This window comes from Saccopteryx leptura, unplaced genomic scaffold (genome assembly GCF_036850995.1).
Source record: "Saccopteryx leptura isolate mSacLep1 unplaced genomic scaffold, mSacLep1_pri_phased_curated manual_scaffold_21, whole genome shotgun sequence".
Classification (NCBI taxonomy): domain Eukaryota; kingdom Metazoa; phylum Chordata; class Mammalia; order Chiroptera; family Emballonuridae; genus Saccopteryx; species Saccopteryx leptura.
Genome location: NW_027095703.1, coordinates 652,321 through 666,792, shown reverse-complemented (window position 1 = coordinate 666,792; position 14,472 = coordinate 652,321). Strand labels below are relative to the sequence as shown.

The 14,472-nt window shown below is 34.6% G+C and overlaps 1 protein-coding gene across 1 annotated transcript in view; it reads right to left on the bottom strand.

Moving 5' to 3' along the window:
* Positions 1–712: 712 nt before the first annotated feature.
* Positions 713–14,472, bottom strand: part of LOC136386918 (gamma-taxilin-like) — a 70,549-nt gene continuing 56,789 nt past the window's right edge. The window contains 7 exon segments of the mRNA XM_066358037.1: positions 713–2,156; positions 2,159–2,297; positions 3,392–3,487; positions 6,107–6,199; positions 9,403–9,477; positions 11,309–11,428; positions 14,059–14,253. Of these exon segments, the coding sequence (XP_066214134.1) occupies positions 1,978–2,156; positions 2,159–2,297; positions 3,392–3,487; positions 6,107–6,199; positions 9,403–9,477; positions 11,309–11,428; positions 14,059–14,253 (897 nt within the window). The 3' untranslated portion in view covers positions 713–1,977.

Here is a 14,472-nt window from a genome sequence, read left to right as displayed (position 1 = left end):
TTAACAGAATAGGTAAAATAAGATTCTCATATTAGTAAAAAAAAATCTCTACAAAATGTCTTTGAGACATGAAGACTGCTTCATCAATTTTTTATCTCCATGAAGGATGTTAGCTATAAAAATTAAGCAGTGTATTTAGTACTGCATCCTTTTTATTGTTATTTTTATTTACTGTTTGAAAGAGATAGATATTTCTGTATACCTGAGAAATGTGCTGTGATAACAGGTGTAATAGATGATCATACATAACTTAAAAAGTCTCATAACCACAAAATGTATTTCTATACATCTGAAGATAAAATCTCATTTTTTGCACTTTGGGATCCACTATTACTAAATATTTTAGAACTCTAGAAGTTTCCACAAAATGGTACAACAAACAATTTAACTGATCTCAACATTTAAGCTTTTCCTGGGTAAACTATAGTGGTTTCAAATACAGGTTGATGAACAAAGAATCAGATAGCAAATATAAGAACTGAAATATAAAAGCAACCCTAGGCAGTCAGAAATGGTTCACCAACTCCAGTTCTAGAACATAGTAAATACTGAGCATGCTACAGAGTCATGTAGAAAGAAACCCTTCATTTTAGAAACCTCTCCTCTCCATTTTTCCCCGACTTGATAATGAGGAAACACTCTGAAACCAAAAGTGTCCCAAACAATTCAGATTCTTTTAATATATTTATTTTACACAATATTATCTAATATACCTAGTACACCCAAAACAGTAGACCAACTGCTGTCAAATACATAGCTCTCAGCCCAAGATTAACTATCCACACAAATTTAAGTGTCATAAAAAAGTGTAATAGGGTACACCACTATCTTAATCAAATGTTAAAAGCTTACAGGCAGAAAGTTCCTCCTGAAATATCACTTTTAGGTTAAATTACCAGTTTTAATTTAAATTATATTTCTGACAGTGTGTCTTCATTTCCCCTCAAAGGACTGGATTCAATACTTCATTTAGTTGAAGGAGATACTCATAAAATGCTGTTGAGGGACATTTTATTATTCTATTAATTTTGGCATGGTATTAGTTGAATTTCAGGTATATTTCTTTTCCTTAACTATCTGATCAGTTGATTATCACAGACAGTGCTGGAAGTTGAAAAGTATCTCTGGGCTCCTATTCCTCTCATGGTAAATAATTCTGCATTTTTAACCCTTTTTAGATGATTTAATGTGACAGAACAAAAAAAAATTGGTATTAGGTATTGAAATAAAAGAAATAAGGAACAAAATTACAACATCCAGAAATTTCCCCATTCTAAATACAAAGACCCAGTACTGATATTTTCAGACATCTGTTCTAACCTGAAACTAAAGCAGTATAACATTTTGTCACATATACATTTCTCCTATGTGTCCAATGACTTGGCTGCATATACTACTTTGTTTACAAATGGCATCTTCATTTAAATAACCTGCCACAACTTTGAGGGAGTCAAGACATATAGTCATCTCAATTTTTCAAGTGATAAAAATATTTTCAAAAAGCTGATATAAAGCAAATACGCTATGCTTAATATCCCCTACTTATGTTTTATTTTTACTTGGCATTTAAATGAGCTACTAAACAAAACTATTTTTGTATTTTATATTTTTATGTTAGTGGACCAGAGAATTTAAATTCGTTTTAGTTTTTACATAAAAAGCCACTATCATAAGAAGCCTTAATTTAATTATAATTATATGCAGGGGGCATATAGGAGGTAAGGCAATGAACACATTTATTCCAGTAAAGGGAAAAATAAGGCAGATATGCAATACAGATGTGGAAATATATTCATCAGAATAATGCAAAACTACTAAGCAGCCTTCTATATCATGTAGTTTAACAGTTCTTAGAAAATATAAAAGTGGTAGAAAAAGTAAAATTTTCACCAGAAAATCAATACTAACTGCATCAGAAAAGTTATATACAAAATATATTTCTCAATACAGTAATCACTTTTCATCTCATCAACTGAATTAATGATCAGAATAGATCATGTGGAAAGGGTCTTTTGAACTGCACTGTGTTTCATTTGCTCCCTTGGTCTCATCCTGCAAGTTGATTCCTGGAGCTCTTTTAGAGGAAGTGTTCAAGTCTTTCTGAGAATCAACAGCAGTAGTGGGCTCTAGCACAGTTGTTGCTAAATCTTTATCTGTGCTTTTATAGAGACCTGCTCTTTCAGAACTTCAACCTTCTCATTGAGCTCATTTCTTTCCATTTGGAGAGCTCTAAACAGCTTCTCTAATAGTTCCAGTTTCATTTGAAGGGACTTGTACTCTTTATCACGAATAGTTTTCTGAAAGAAAGACAGAACTTATGTACCTACTGTATATATAAATACAAATTATATTATTGTAGACAAAATTAAGCTACACTGGATACTATCTTTTATCATCTCTTGAACCTCACTGTGCATTGATATTTAAAATATTATGATTCTGGAACAATAAAAAATTAGTCATATTTCTTTAAAGTAACAAAATCTACTTCATGAAGTTAAATATTACATATTAAGAAAATGTGACTTAATTTAAAATAAGTTTTTATTCCTACCATCAATATTTTTCTTCTCTTCCATCATTTTTAAAAAGTGTTTTAATTATTGACTGATTGAAGGATGAAAAAGAGAAACAATTTGTTGTTCCATTTGTTTATGCATTTGTTGGTTCACTCCTATATGTGCCCTGACCAAGAACTGAACTCGCAGACTTGGCATATCGGGATATTGCTCTAAAGCACTGAGCTAGCTAGCCAAGGTTTCTTGTCCTTCATTTTAGAGCCCTATTTTCTCTTGTGAAATGTTAAAAACTAGTCCTATCAAGTTTATGAAAGTGAAAAATTTAGTAATTGTACAGTGAATACATTTCAGCTTTACTTACAAGTTTGATAAAGTCATTTGTTGCCTACGAGTGGGCAGAAAACCACTTGAGATACAAGTCTGAGCTTTCTCCACAGGAAACCTGAATCAAGTTGTCTTTACAGAAGAACATCGATGCTCAAGGTGTGGACTTTGAACATGCAACATTAGCATTATCTAGACATTGTGAGAAATGCAAATTCTTGAGCCACACACAAGTTTTAATAAATCAAAAACTAAGAGGGAAGCTACATATATACCAAACTTAATAAACCTTAGTCTGCATAAGCTCAATTATTATTGGAAAAGAAGTAAAATGTAGATATTTTAGAGTTATCTATAATACAAATCTGAGCTAATTAGTTGTGAGAAAAAGTTTACATACCTCACACAAGACAACCCAACTTACCTCAGGAAACAAATCAAAATTTAGTAATCAAATCTGAAATTACTTTTAAAAATATCAGCAGGACCACCCTGCCTTAATACTGATAAAGAAGTATTCTGTGTTCAATCATGTGAAACATTCTCACCTCTTCAGCCATTTGCAGAAGTACTTTGTTATTACTTTCCCATTTTGTACGCCATATTATAATTTCTTTTTCCAGTTTTTTAATTTTCTTTGTCATCTGTGAATCAACACAATGCAAATTTAAATTCTAAGTTGTATTTTCCCTTGCTCTCCTCCCTCATCACTGTACTTGCCTCAAACAGCTAATAGAATGTGTCTTTAAAAAATGCAAATTTTATCTTCTCAATTTTAGAGAAAGCTGCACAAGCTAACTTCAGATGCCACTCAGTTACGGCTGAAATGCAATTCATTCCAACTGAAGGGTGTACAAGACCTCCAGGTCCTTAAGTTGTATAATGAAAAAAGGTCCATGTTTCTGAGTTCCTTTGATAATACATTAAACCAATTAATGAGATTCTTGGTGAGACAGATTTTCCCAATTCAAAGACATTAAGAATTTAAAACCATATCAGTATTAGAACTAGAGGCAGGAGAATTTAGGTGACCAGGAAAATATTAAAATTAATATTAAAATGATTAAATCTTTATTTTTTGTCAACCTCACAACTCGCAAAACTACTTTATTTAAGATCATGTCAAACATAAAATGGGTCAATAAATAAGAGAAGTGTTCTCAAATTAATGCTATGATACCCCAATTTTTAGAAACTCAGGATAGGATTCAACTATGCCTATTAAACACCCATTTTTCAAATATTCCTTTATGGTTAGTCTTCACATCAGCTCTGTAACAAGTAGAGAGTCAGGCAGCATTTAAAAAAACAATGATAAGACAGAGCTCATGCCCTATGTGATGATTACCTACAGAACTGTATCAGAGGCAGTCTGGGATAAAGACCATGGAAAAAATACATAGATGATCTGGGTTGAAGTGGTGACCAACAGGGATTGCTTAGCTACTAGCAAAGAGGAATGTGTTACCATTCAGAGGAATTCTCAAAGATACGAAATTGGGGAACACTTTCTTAAAATGTTCCATGTTGGCCCTGGCCTTTTGGCTTAATGGTAGGGTGTCAGACCAGGGTGTGTATGTTCTGGGTTTGATTCCGGTCAGGACATCAAACCCTCTCTTGCGCTATCTCCTCTCCTCCCTTCCAACAGCCATAGTTTGAATGGCCCCTGGCACTGAGGATGGCTACATGGCCTTGACTCAGATGCTGAAAGAGCTCGGCTGCTGAGTAACAAAGCAGCAGCCTCAGATGGGCAGAGCATCGCCCTCTAGGGAGCTTCCCATGTGAATCATGGACAGGGCGCAAGCGAGTCTGTCTCTGCCTCCCTGCCCCACCGCCTCTCACTTAATTAAAAAAAATTTGCTCGAGTCCACCTTACATCTACACTGTACTTAACAGTTCCCTCTTCACTGAAGCCTCAACTGAAAAAATTGGCAGACACACTAATCTACTCAGGTTCACTAAACTCTCCACATTATTGGTCTAAAAATACCTGAGACAGTAATTGCAGTAACACTTAACATTGACAAGTTCTGTTTAAAATAATGCAGACATTTTTGTTTTCTTCATTTTTAGCAATGAAGAAAAAGATAGTCTGAACAACTTGTCAATGGTCTACAAGTAATGCAAGAATAGTTGTTACTATAGGAAACCTGATTACTGAACATGCTTTCAACTGCAATCTAAGATGTGATTATAATGATGGCAGACCCTGTTGTTTCTATCTCCCAATGACCACCATTTCTTAACATTTCAATTTTAAAATGGAAATGTAAAAAAAAAAACACTGGACTGACCAGGCAGTGGCACAGTGGATAGAGCACAGAACTGGGACGCAGAGGACTCAGGTTCAAGACCCTGAGGTCGCCAGCTTGAGCCCAAGGTCGCTGGCTTGAGCAAGGGGTCACTCACTCTGCTGTAGCACCAGATCAAGGAACATATGAGAAAGCAATCAATGAACAACTAGAGTGCTGTAACAAAAAAACTGATGCTTCTCATCTCTCTCCCTTACTGTATGTCCCTATCTGTCCCACTCTCTGACTTTCTCTTTGTCTCTGTCAAAAAAGAAAAAGGAGAAAACACTTTGCCCCAAAAAAGAACAGATCACAGTTCCAGAGTCCACCTTCTAAACTGAGATGCTCCCTGTTTATTTAAGGACATAGGCTCTTTAGAACTGTCCTTTACAACACATCTCTGTGTAATTATGTTAAATAGTGTCACCTTAATAAATACAATTAAAAAGAATTGTCTTTTAGCCCATATGCTGAAGTAGAATTACACAAAATTGTTTTCATTGCCAAATTTTAAAACTAGTTTATAATTTTATAAGGGTGTCCGTCCATCCCTGTGTACTATATATATTAAGATCAAATTTAAGAGTAAAAATACTTCAGGTGTTAGCTAAATCTTCTGAAATAATCTATTTAAACCAAAATATATTACTTCCCTTGACATGGATCTTTAATAAAAAATAATTTATACAACACTTTGAGGAGAGATCATCTGAAATAACTTTTAAAAATCTATTCTGACAACAAATTTTTCTTATTAGGATAATTTCCTTTAATAGCAACAATTTTGAAAGTACCGAAACTTTTAATAACATGAGGTAATTCTGGAAACAATGCCTAAATATGCCAGTGAAGGATCAGAAATGATAAGGTTAAAACTGTTTCAGATCATATCAACTAATCCAGATGGCAGTTCTGCTTAAAATAATTACATATAAATTTACTAGTAATATTCTACTACAAATATATAAATACCTTTTCCATTTCCAGTCTGAAAGTTGTAAACAGTTCATTGCTTTTTGCCATAGTAATCTGGAATTCTTCAAATTTATCCATATAAAGAGAGAGCTAGAGAGAAAAGCATCAAATATTCTGAGTTCAGATAAGCAATTTAAAATCTGACTTTCTTTCAAAAGAGCATAGTTTGTCTAAACATCAGTGATTTGTTAAATGTTATAAAAAAAGAATGAACACATATCAAATCTAGAAACAACCACAGATGACTGAAATTTTTACAGGTTTCTTATAAATGCAACAAAATTTATAAAATGTTGCTTTAGTCTGTTTACATGCTTAAAATGTACAAATATTTACTAGCTCTACTTAATCAATTATAAAAAACTATCATACAATGATATAACAATATAATTCATGTGACTATGTTTTTTATTCACTACCCCTTCTTACATTTGAAAAATAATTCTTTAAAAAAATAAAGGTCATTCTTTTAAGCGTACTACCTACATACTTCTCAGCTTAATATCGAAACTATCTCTTTCCTGAACAGAGAAGGGAAATAAGACAGAGGCCAAAGAATGATTTGGTTGGAAAAGACTTTAGTGGGAGTGCAGCTGAGAAAAAAAAAAAAAATCACAAAAAGGTAGAAATGCCTATTTTTCTTTTAGTCCCTCCAACAATTTTTATTCTAAAAAATAGAATAATACTATTATTATTCTTTTGAAAAAAATAATACTAACTGAATTTAGAATACAGTCACCTTTTAGGAGGCAAGGTCCCATAAGAGGACCCAGAAAAGAAAATTATGTAGGTTAAGCCCTGAATTATGCCTTGCGGTGGCCTAATTATTTAGGCCAGAACAGAATGTTTTAGAGGTGATCTAATTTAATTACATTATTTTGAGGATAAGAAAACACAGGCCCAGAGAACATGAGACATGTTCCAGAATCCCAAGTAGATGCTTAAAATTACAGTACCAAATTCTATATACACATGGGGCAAAAGTCAGTTTACAGTTGTGAGTACACAAGAGTTTATTATATTATTTATTAATTATATATTTTTTTCATACATACTGTAAACTTACCTTTGTCTCACCCTGTATATTGTTTTCTCCTATATATACATCCCTACAATAAAGTTTAGCTTATCAATTAGGCACAGTAGAGATTAACAATAGCTAATAGTAAAATAGAACACATAATAATATAATAAGTTATGTCAATATAGTATTTCTCGCTCTTTTTATCAGATAAATGGGTACCAATCAGATAAGTTGGTGGAATATTACAGCATGGAGATACTGGACAAAAGCTAAGTTCATCCAAATTAAAATTTATAAATTATTTCTGAAATTTTCCACTTAATATGTTTGAACTGCAGTAACCATAACTTTAGAAAGTGAATCCATGGCTAAGGGTGACTGCTGTAAAGTGTTTTTGCCCAAGAAAAGTAGAAAAGAATAAAAGATAATCAAAGGTCAAGAAATAGCCTTTCTACTCTCCCCTATAGTGCTGCTGTATTAGGAATATTAAACAGCTCCACATGAAAAGGATGAAGAGGCAGGATGTGAAATGACAGACTCAGCTCTCTCCCACAGTTATCAGGTGGGATGGCCCATACAAAAAGCACTTAGAAACAAGTTCTGCTATATGGGGAAGGGAGAAGCAAACAAAGAAATATTACCAGTGACAAGCTAGACGAGGTAACTATCAGCCTGCAAAGAGTGAGGGCTAGGGCAAAGATGAATAGAACTTTAGGGCAAAATAAGAGTGCAGAGGATTTGTGAGTAGTCTGTAGAGGAGCACACATTGACAGTGCTTTTGAGGCTGTAGGTCTGAAGGTGGGAACAATGGTGGTGTGCAAGCAAAATGAGGGAATTCTGGTACTTGGGGGAGGTTAGAAGTTACAGCAGTTTTAGCACAGTCTATTTTTATTAAACATGACACATCCAGATAGACTTTCCCATGGAAGATGTCAATGCTGGCCCACACTGCTCAGTTTGTGGGAACTACCATAATACCTGGATTTATGTGGCTGGATTAAAAATAGTGGGTTAAGACACACCAAGACTATGAGATTCAACAAATGCTGGAAACTGACATGGTAAGAACAAAATATAGGACCCACTCAAGGAAGGACAGCCATTTTAAACAGCAAGAAAAGAGAACAAGGGAAACAAACTAATGACTAGATAAGAAACCTTGAAGTATCAGGTCACAAAAACTGATAACAAAAGTACAACAGAATCAGAGCTGGCCTGGTGAACTTGGGCGAAAAGCCTTTCTGGTGATCGCTATCTATGAATGACTCCCTCCAAGCACTAAACAATATCTTCCAAATCCATACATACGGTATACTTTTCATAATTTTCTCACACTATTGTCTCCATTTCTGTGAACTACTAATATAACACTAATAAGGGCTTTAAATTTTTTAGAAGTCTGCTAACAGGATCATAATGACATAAAAATGTCAGAAAACTTGTGTACTTATTTGATTCTTCTTCAATATTCATGGTAAGTAAGATTAGCTTTGCAGAATACAAAAGTAAGGTTAGCTTTGCAGAATATGACTACATCATAAAATGTTCCCAAAAGTAGTCAGCATTCAAAAGGGTTGTTTATGAAGATGCATGCTAGTCTTAATGTATTCATATACTTTAGAAGTCATTTACAGAGTTCTTACATAAACATTATAGTCTTGTTAACTAGATTATACTATACATATAAATACCTAATTGATTCTACCTGTAGAAACTAGGTAGAATATATTGGTAATGTTTCAAACATAGAAACACAATCTTTTCTCTATTTTACCCTTGAGTTCCCAGCATCTGCCTCTTTAACTCCAAAATTAAGAGACTACAACAGGACAACAGAAAAGGACTTAACTAACCAACAGGGAAAACTCCAATTCTTCTCAAAAGTACTCATTCACACAACCTTCCTTACCTGAAAGTGAACCTGTGTGAGCATATGCAGTTTTTTTAAATTACATACATAACAAAATATGTACTTTCTGCCTGTTTTTATTTCCCTGAAGAACAAAATTAAAAACATACTAGAAAAAAATCTAGGATAGCAGAAAGAGCACAATGAAAATAGGCTGACCAGTCATCCTAATTTCCCTTGAATTGAGGGGTTTCTTGAGACATGGGACTTACAGTGCTAAAATCAAGAAAATCATGTCAGTAAGTCAGTCATGCTGAATAAACAGAAAAATTCCAAGTGGACAAAAGATCTATTGTGTTGCTCATGCTGGCTTTGACTGGGAGCAAGACCCACAAATTCTATCCTCTGTTGTCAAGTTACCTGCTGTTTTAATTGTACTTCTTGATGTTTCATTTCTTCATATTTGTACCTCGATTCTGTTGCTTCTTTTAATAACTAGAAAACAGAAACATTCTGGCAAAATACTAATAGTAATTACATATATGGCTAAAATATCAAATGGCCACATAGTTAGCTGTAACATTTACTCTCATTATTTAGAAAGAATTACAGGTAAACTGGTGAAATATCCTTTTAAATCAATTGTCAATTATCTCTCTTTTTGATCTGTAACCACTTTTAACAGTTATGAATGTAGGACTAACCTTTTACTAAAAAGTATCCTAGATGCCTAATTAAGGTTTATGAAACTCAGAATTAAATTGTGTTGTTTTAGGTGGAAATAATTAGATCAAATGCAAGCATAAAATATACTAGAAATATTGACATTATCTGGGTAGCTCAGAGGTCTTTATACCCTCCATCAAAGGCAAGATGAGGTTGAAAATGTATAGAACAAAAAATGAAAACAGATCAGATTTCTGACTACTTTTCAAAAGTAGGGAAAAGAAGGGTCTAGTCAATACAGGGTGGAACTAAAGCAGATTTACAGGTAGTCTCATGCAAAAGTAATACAATAATAATAGTACAGAAATATACTCTATGTTTCACATACTCACAATTGTAAACCTACACTTGTCCAACCTGTATACACAAATTTTAAAGAAAATTAAATAGTGAAGTCGCATGGTACATAGTTATGAATTTCAGTCTTCACATTTCTAAAGCAAAACGTTAAATACCTAATCCAATTGAGCCTTAAAAAGTCCTTAATACAACCAGAAAGTATAAAGATATAGTACATGTATTTACCTGTATGTACACACACAAACACATACATGCAATTTATATCCCACCTTGGAAATGGCAACTGTATCTTCCATTGTGCACAGAATAAATACCAATCCTGGCTTGCACTAAAGGTTGATGTTTTGGCCCTGGCCAGCTGGCTCAGTGGTAGAGCTTTGGCCTAGCATGTGGATGTCCTGGGCTTGATTCTTGATAAGGGCACATAGAAAAAGTGCCCATTTGGCTTCTCCACCCCTGCTCCTTCTCTCTCTATTACCCTCCTGCAGCCATGGCTGAATTGAAGCAAGTTGGTCCCTGAAGCTAGTTGGTTCCTACCTCCATTTCAGGAACCAAGAGCTTGGTTGCTGAGCCACGAAGCAATGCCCCAGATGGACAGAGCATCGCTTCCTAGGGGACTTTCCAGGTGGATACCCATTGGGGTGAATGTGAAGTCTGTCTCTCTGCCTCCCCTACTCTAATTGAATCATAATTAAAAAAAAAAAGGTTGACTTTTGAAAATACATCTCAGTAAACCTTAGACCTGTAGTTAGTATGAGTTCTTTATATCCAAAGGAATACTCAGGAAAAAAAAATTCCACATTATGCTTACCTTAGGGCCTAGGCTACTTGAATGATATGCTAGATAGGATAGTCCATATTATTACAACCATTTTCCACAACATTTAAATAAAGCACATACATAATTTATTTGCCTATGTTAAATATGAAAGCTTACTATGTTCACAATTGATAAACGTGGTATGAAATGTAATTGTCTCTAGCTTTCAAGGCCTAATTCTCAAATGACTCTCACGAATGTGAACCTGGTGATCATTACATAAAAATCAAGACAATACTCTACACAAAGCAAAAATAAAACATGTGTAGGGTTTTCTTTTAGTTTGGTCTAAAAATTTCAGTATATATTTTATATAAAAATTTCATCAGACATAAAATTCTGAATGCATTCTAATCTTTCTTATTCTAAAAAGTAAAAAAACAAACCCCGTAAACTCAGGTTATATAAAATACGGTATTAGTTTAAATGACTTGAATTTTGGTTACAATATTGGCAATAACTTTAAGAGATAGAACTTACAAACTCTCTCTCTCTTTGATGTTTTTCATCAGCTTCCTTTATAAACTGTGTTGTTTCCTGAAGCTTGGCATCCACAAGCTGTTGGTGCAGTTCTTTGTGTTTGAACAATTTATCAATATGCTATAGAAAAAACAAAATTTCTTCAATCTAAGGTACACATTGGTGAAGAGAAATAACACACTTCAATTACTTCTTCTGTGTTCTTTTTGTTAATATAATCATAGTTAACAACATTGACTCTTTCTGTCTCTATACTACTGGAAACATCACTTTACAACCATCCTGCACCTGCAAGTATGATCCCCCTATGACTATACCTGGATGGTTAGAGATGGGACTTCCAGTATCCACTCTACATTAAATATTAGGCCCAAACTACCAAGAAAATGATGGTGATCAAACAATGAGATCAAATTATTACACTCATTCATCATACACATAAATTCCTGAGTTTTTTCCTCATTAAAATTTCAAAAATTTTTTACATGTGGATATTAACATAATATAATTCATGATATAATCCTTACTGTCAAATCCTGCCTCAGTGGATGGCTTTGGACAAATTCCGCCTCTTTATGAATCTTAGTTTCCTTATATATAAAGGTTTAACCACCTCTACTTTACAGAATTATTATAAAACCAATGCAACTGATTAAAGTGCTTAATGACTAACATGTATCACATACACCTGTTGGTAAGAGAAGAGGCCATTATTATTCCCAGATTAAATGGCTAAGTAGTATTTATGTACACTAAAGTAATCAGGATATCCTTCTCAAATGGAGAAATAGAAACTCTTCTTACTTACAATATCCCATGTGACAGGAAAAAATATTTCATAACAGGTATCTTACGATTTGAGAAATACTCTAGATCTTTAATTGAAAATAGTTAATGAGATTATTAAACTATTATTAAATTAGATATTGACCAAAAAGCAAGAAAATGCTTTAATAGCAGAAATACACAGGATTCACAAATTATATTATACATCATGAAAATATACTTTCGCAAATTCACTATGTAAATAATAAAGTAGACAGTCATTCTTAAAAATAGTTAAAGACTAACAAAATAAGAAGTTTATTAAAATAAATCTAATAAAAAATTCACTTTATAGGCTTAAGACAAGTTTACTTAAAAATATATTGCGGCCCTGGCCGGTTGGCTCAGCGGTAGAGCGTCGGCCTGGCGTGCGGGGGACCCGGGTTGGATTCCCGGCCAGGGCACATAGGAGAAGCACCCATTTGCTTCTCCACCCCCCCCCCCTCCTTCCTCTCTGTCTCTCTCTTCCCCTCCGGCAGCCAAGGCTCCATTGGAGCAAGGATGGCCTGGGCGCTGGGGATGGCTCCTTGGCCTCTGCCCCAGGCACTAGAGTGGCTCTGGTCATGGCAGAGCGACAACCCAGAGGGGCAGAGCATCGCCCTTGGTGGGCGTGCCAGGTGGATCCCGGTCAGGTGCATGCGGCAGGCTGCCTGACTGTCTCTCCCCGTTTCCAGCTTCAGAAAAATACCAAAAAAATAAATAAATAAATAAAATAAATAAATATATATATATATATATATATATATATATATATATATATTGCAAGGAAGGAAAGTAACCTATTTTAATTGGTTACAATCTTTTTTAACTATTAATTTTAATCTGTTCACATAAGGAGTTCAATATACATAAATAAAAGAATTACAATCTTAAAGTATAATAAAAGCTGGGCAAGCAGGCATTCTCTGAAGAACCCAAACCCTTTTACACTATCTAGGTGACATCTGAAAGTAGGGAAACTAAAATAAGTAATTTATCACCAATTTGCTTGTAATCTACCTATTACCTAACTTCAAGACTAGCTGGTAGCCTGACCGGGTGAAGGCTTAGTGGACAGAGCATCAGACTAGGACATGGAGGACCCAGGTTTGAAACCCAGAGGTTGCCGACTTAAGCATGGGCTTACTAGCTTGAGTGCAGGCTCACCAATTTGAGCACGGGTCGCTGGCTGGAGCATGGGATCATAGACATGACGACCCCATGGTCGCTGGCTTGAGCCCAAAAGTCACTGGCTTGAAGCCCAAGGTCAATGGCTAGAGCCAAAGGTCACTGGCTGGAGCAAAAGGTCACTTGGCTCTGCTATTGCCCCCTGGGCAATGCAAATATTAGAAAGCAATCAATGAAAAACTAAGGAACTGCAACAAATAATTGATGTTTCTCATCTCCCTTCCATCCTATCTGTCCTTATCTGTCCTTCTCTGTCTCTTTCACTGTCTCTGTCAAAAAGAGACTAACTTGTAAAATAAACACAATGATTGGGTTCTGCATCCATAGATCATTCCTACAAACATTCTACTTCATTGAGTGCGTGGCCACAAAAAAAGAGTGGATGATGGGTTAAAAGACAGTTCATATTTCCTTTCATATAATATAGTAGATGGAATGAGGATGCAACGATTCTTCAACATTGTACAGATTACCAAAGAATCCTAATATAAAGTTATGGGGGACCCAATATTGATTTATTATTAGGTTGGATATGGGAAAAGTGATCTGTGTGCTAAAATCACAACCTTCCAGTATCACACAGCAAACAAGTAGTACTTAAATTAACATATCTTCTAGAATTACCTCAGATATTCAAAGTGAGTATCTCCTGGACTGTAGTTATAAAATTCTGTCCTGAGACAATAATTTTAAATTAGCAATGAATGGTGAAAGATTTTGGTAATGAGATGCTGTCTAAGTAAACAAAATACTTTTACCTCCTCCCTGAGTGCATACTGTTCGATAAGCTTCTTCAGCTTCTCGCCCAGTTCAATGTTTTCTTGATGGAGTTTGGCATTGTGTATGTCATGCTGTTCCAGCTGCGCCTGGATTTCATTCAAAGTAAACTGGAAATGTGAAGTTGCTTTTTTACGATTTTCTTCTTCTTCTCTTGCTTGCTGCGTATTTTCTTCCTTATTATCCAAAATAATTTCTGTTAATCGTATTAAACTCATAGATAAAATGGTCAAAGAAAAGATGCTGCTACAATGTGGGTTCATCTAATGATACCCAAAGTGTTGTTTCTGAGCTACAATTCCTTCTTCTGATCTATGACCAGAAAGCTCTTACTTAAAAGCAGGCAGATTTTTCTAAGTAAATTATCAGAGAGATACAAAGTGCTCTGGTATAAA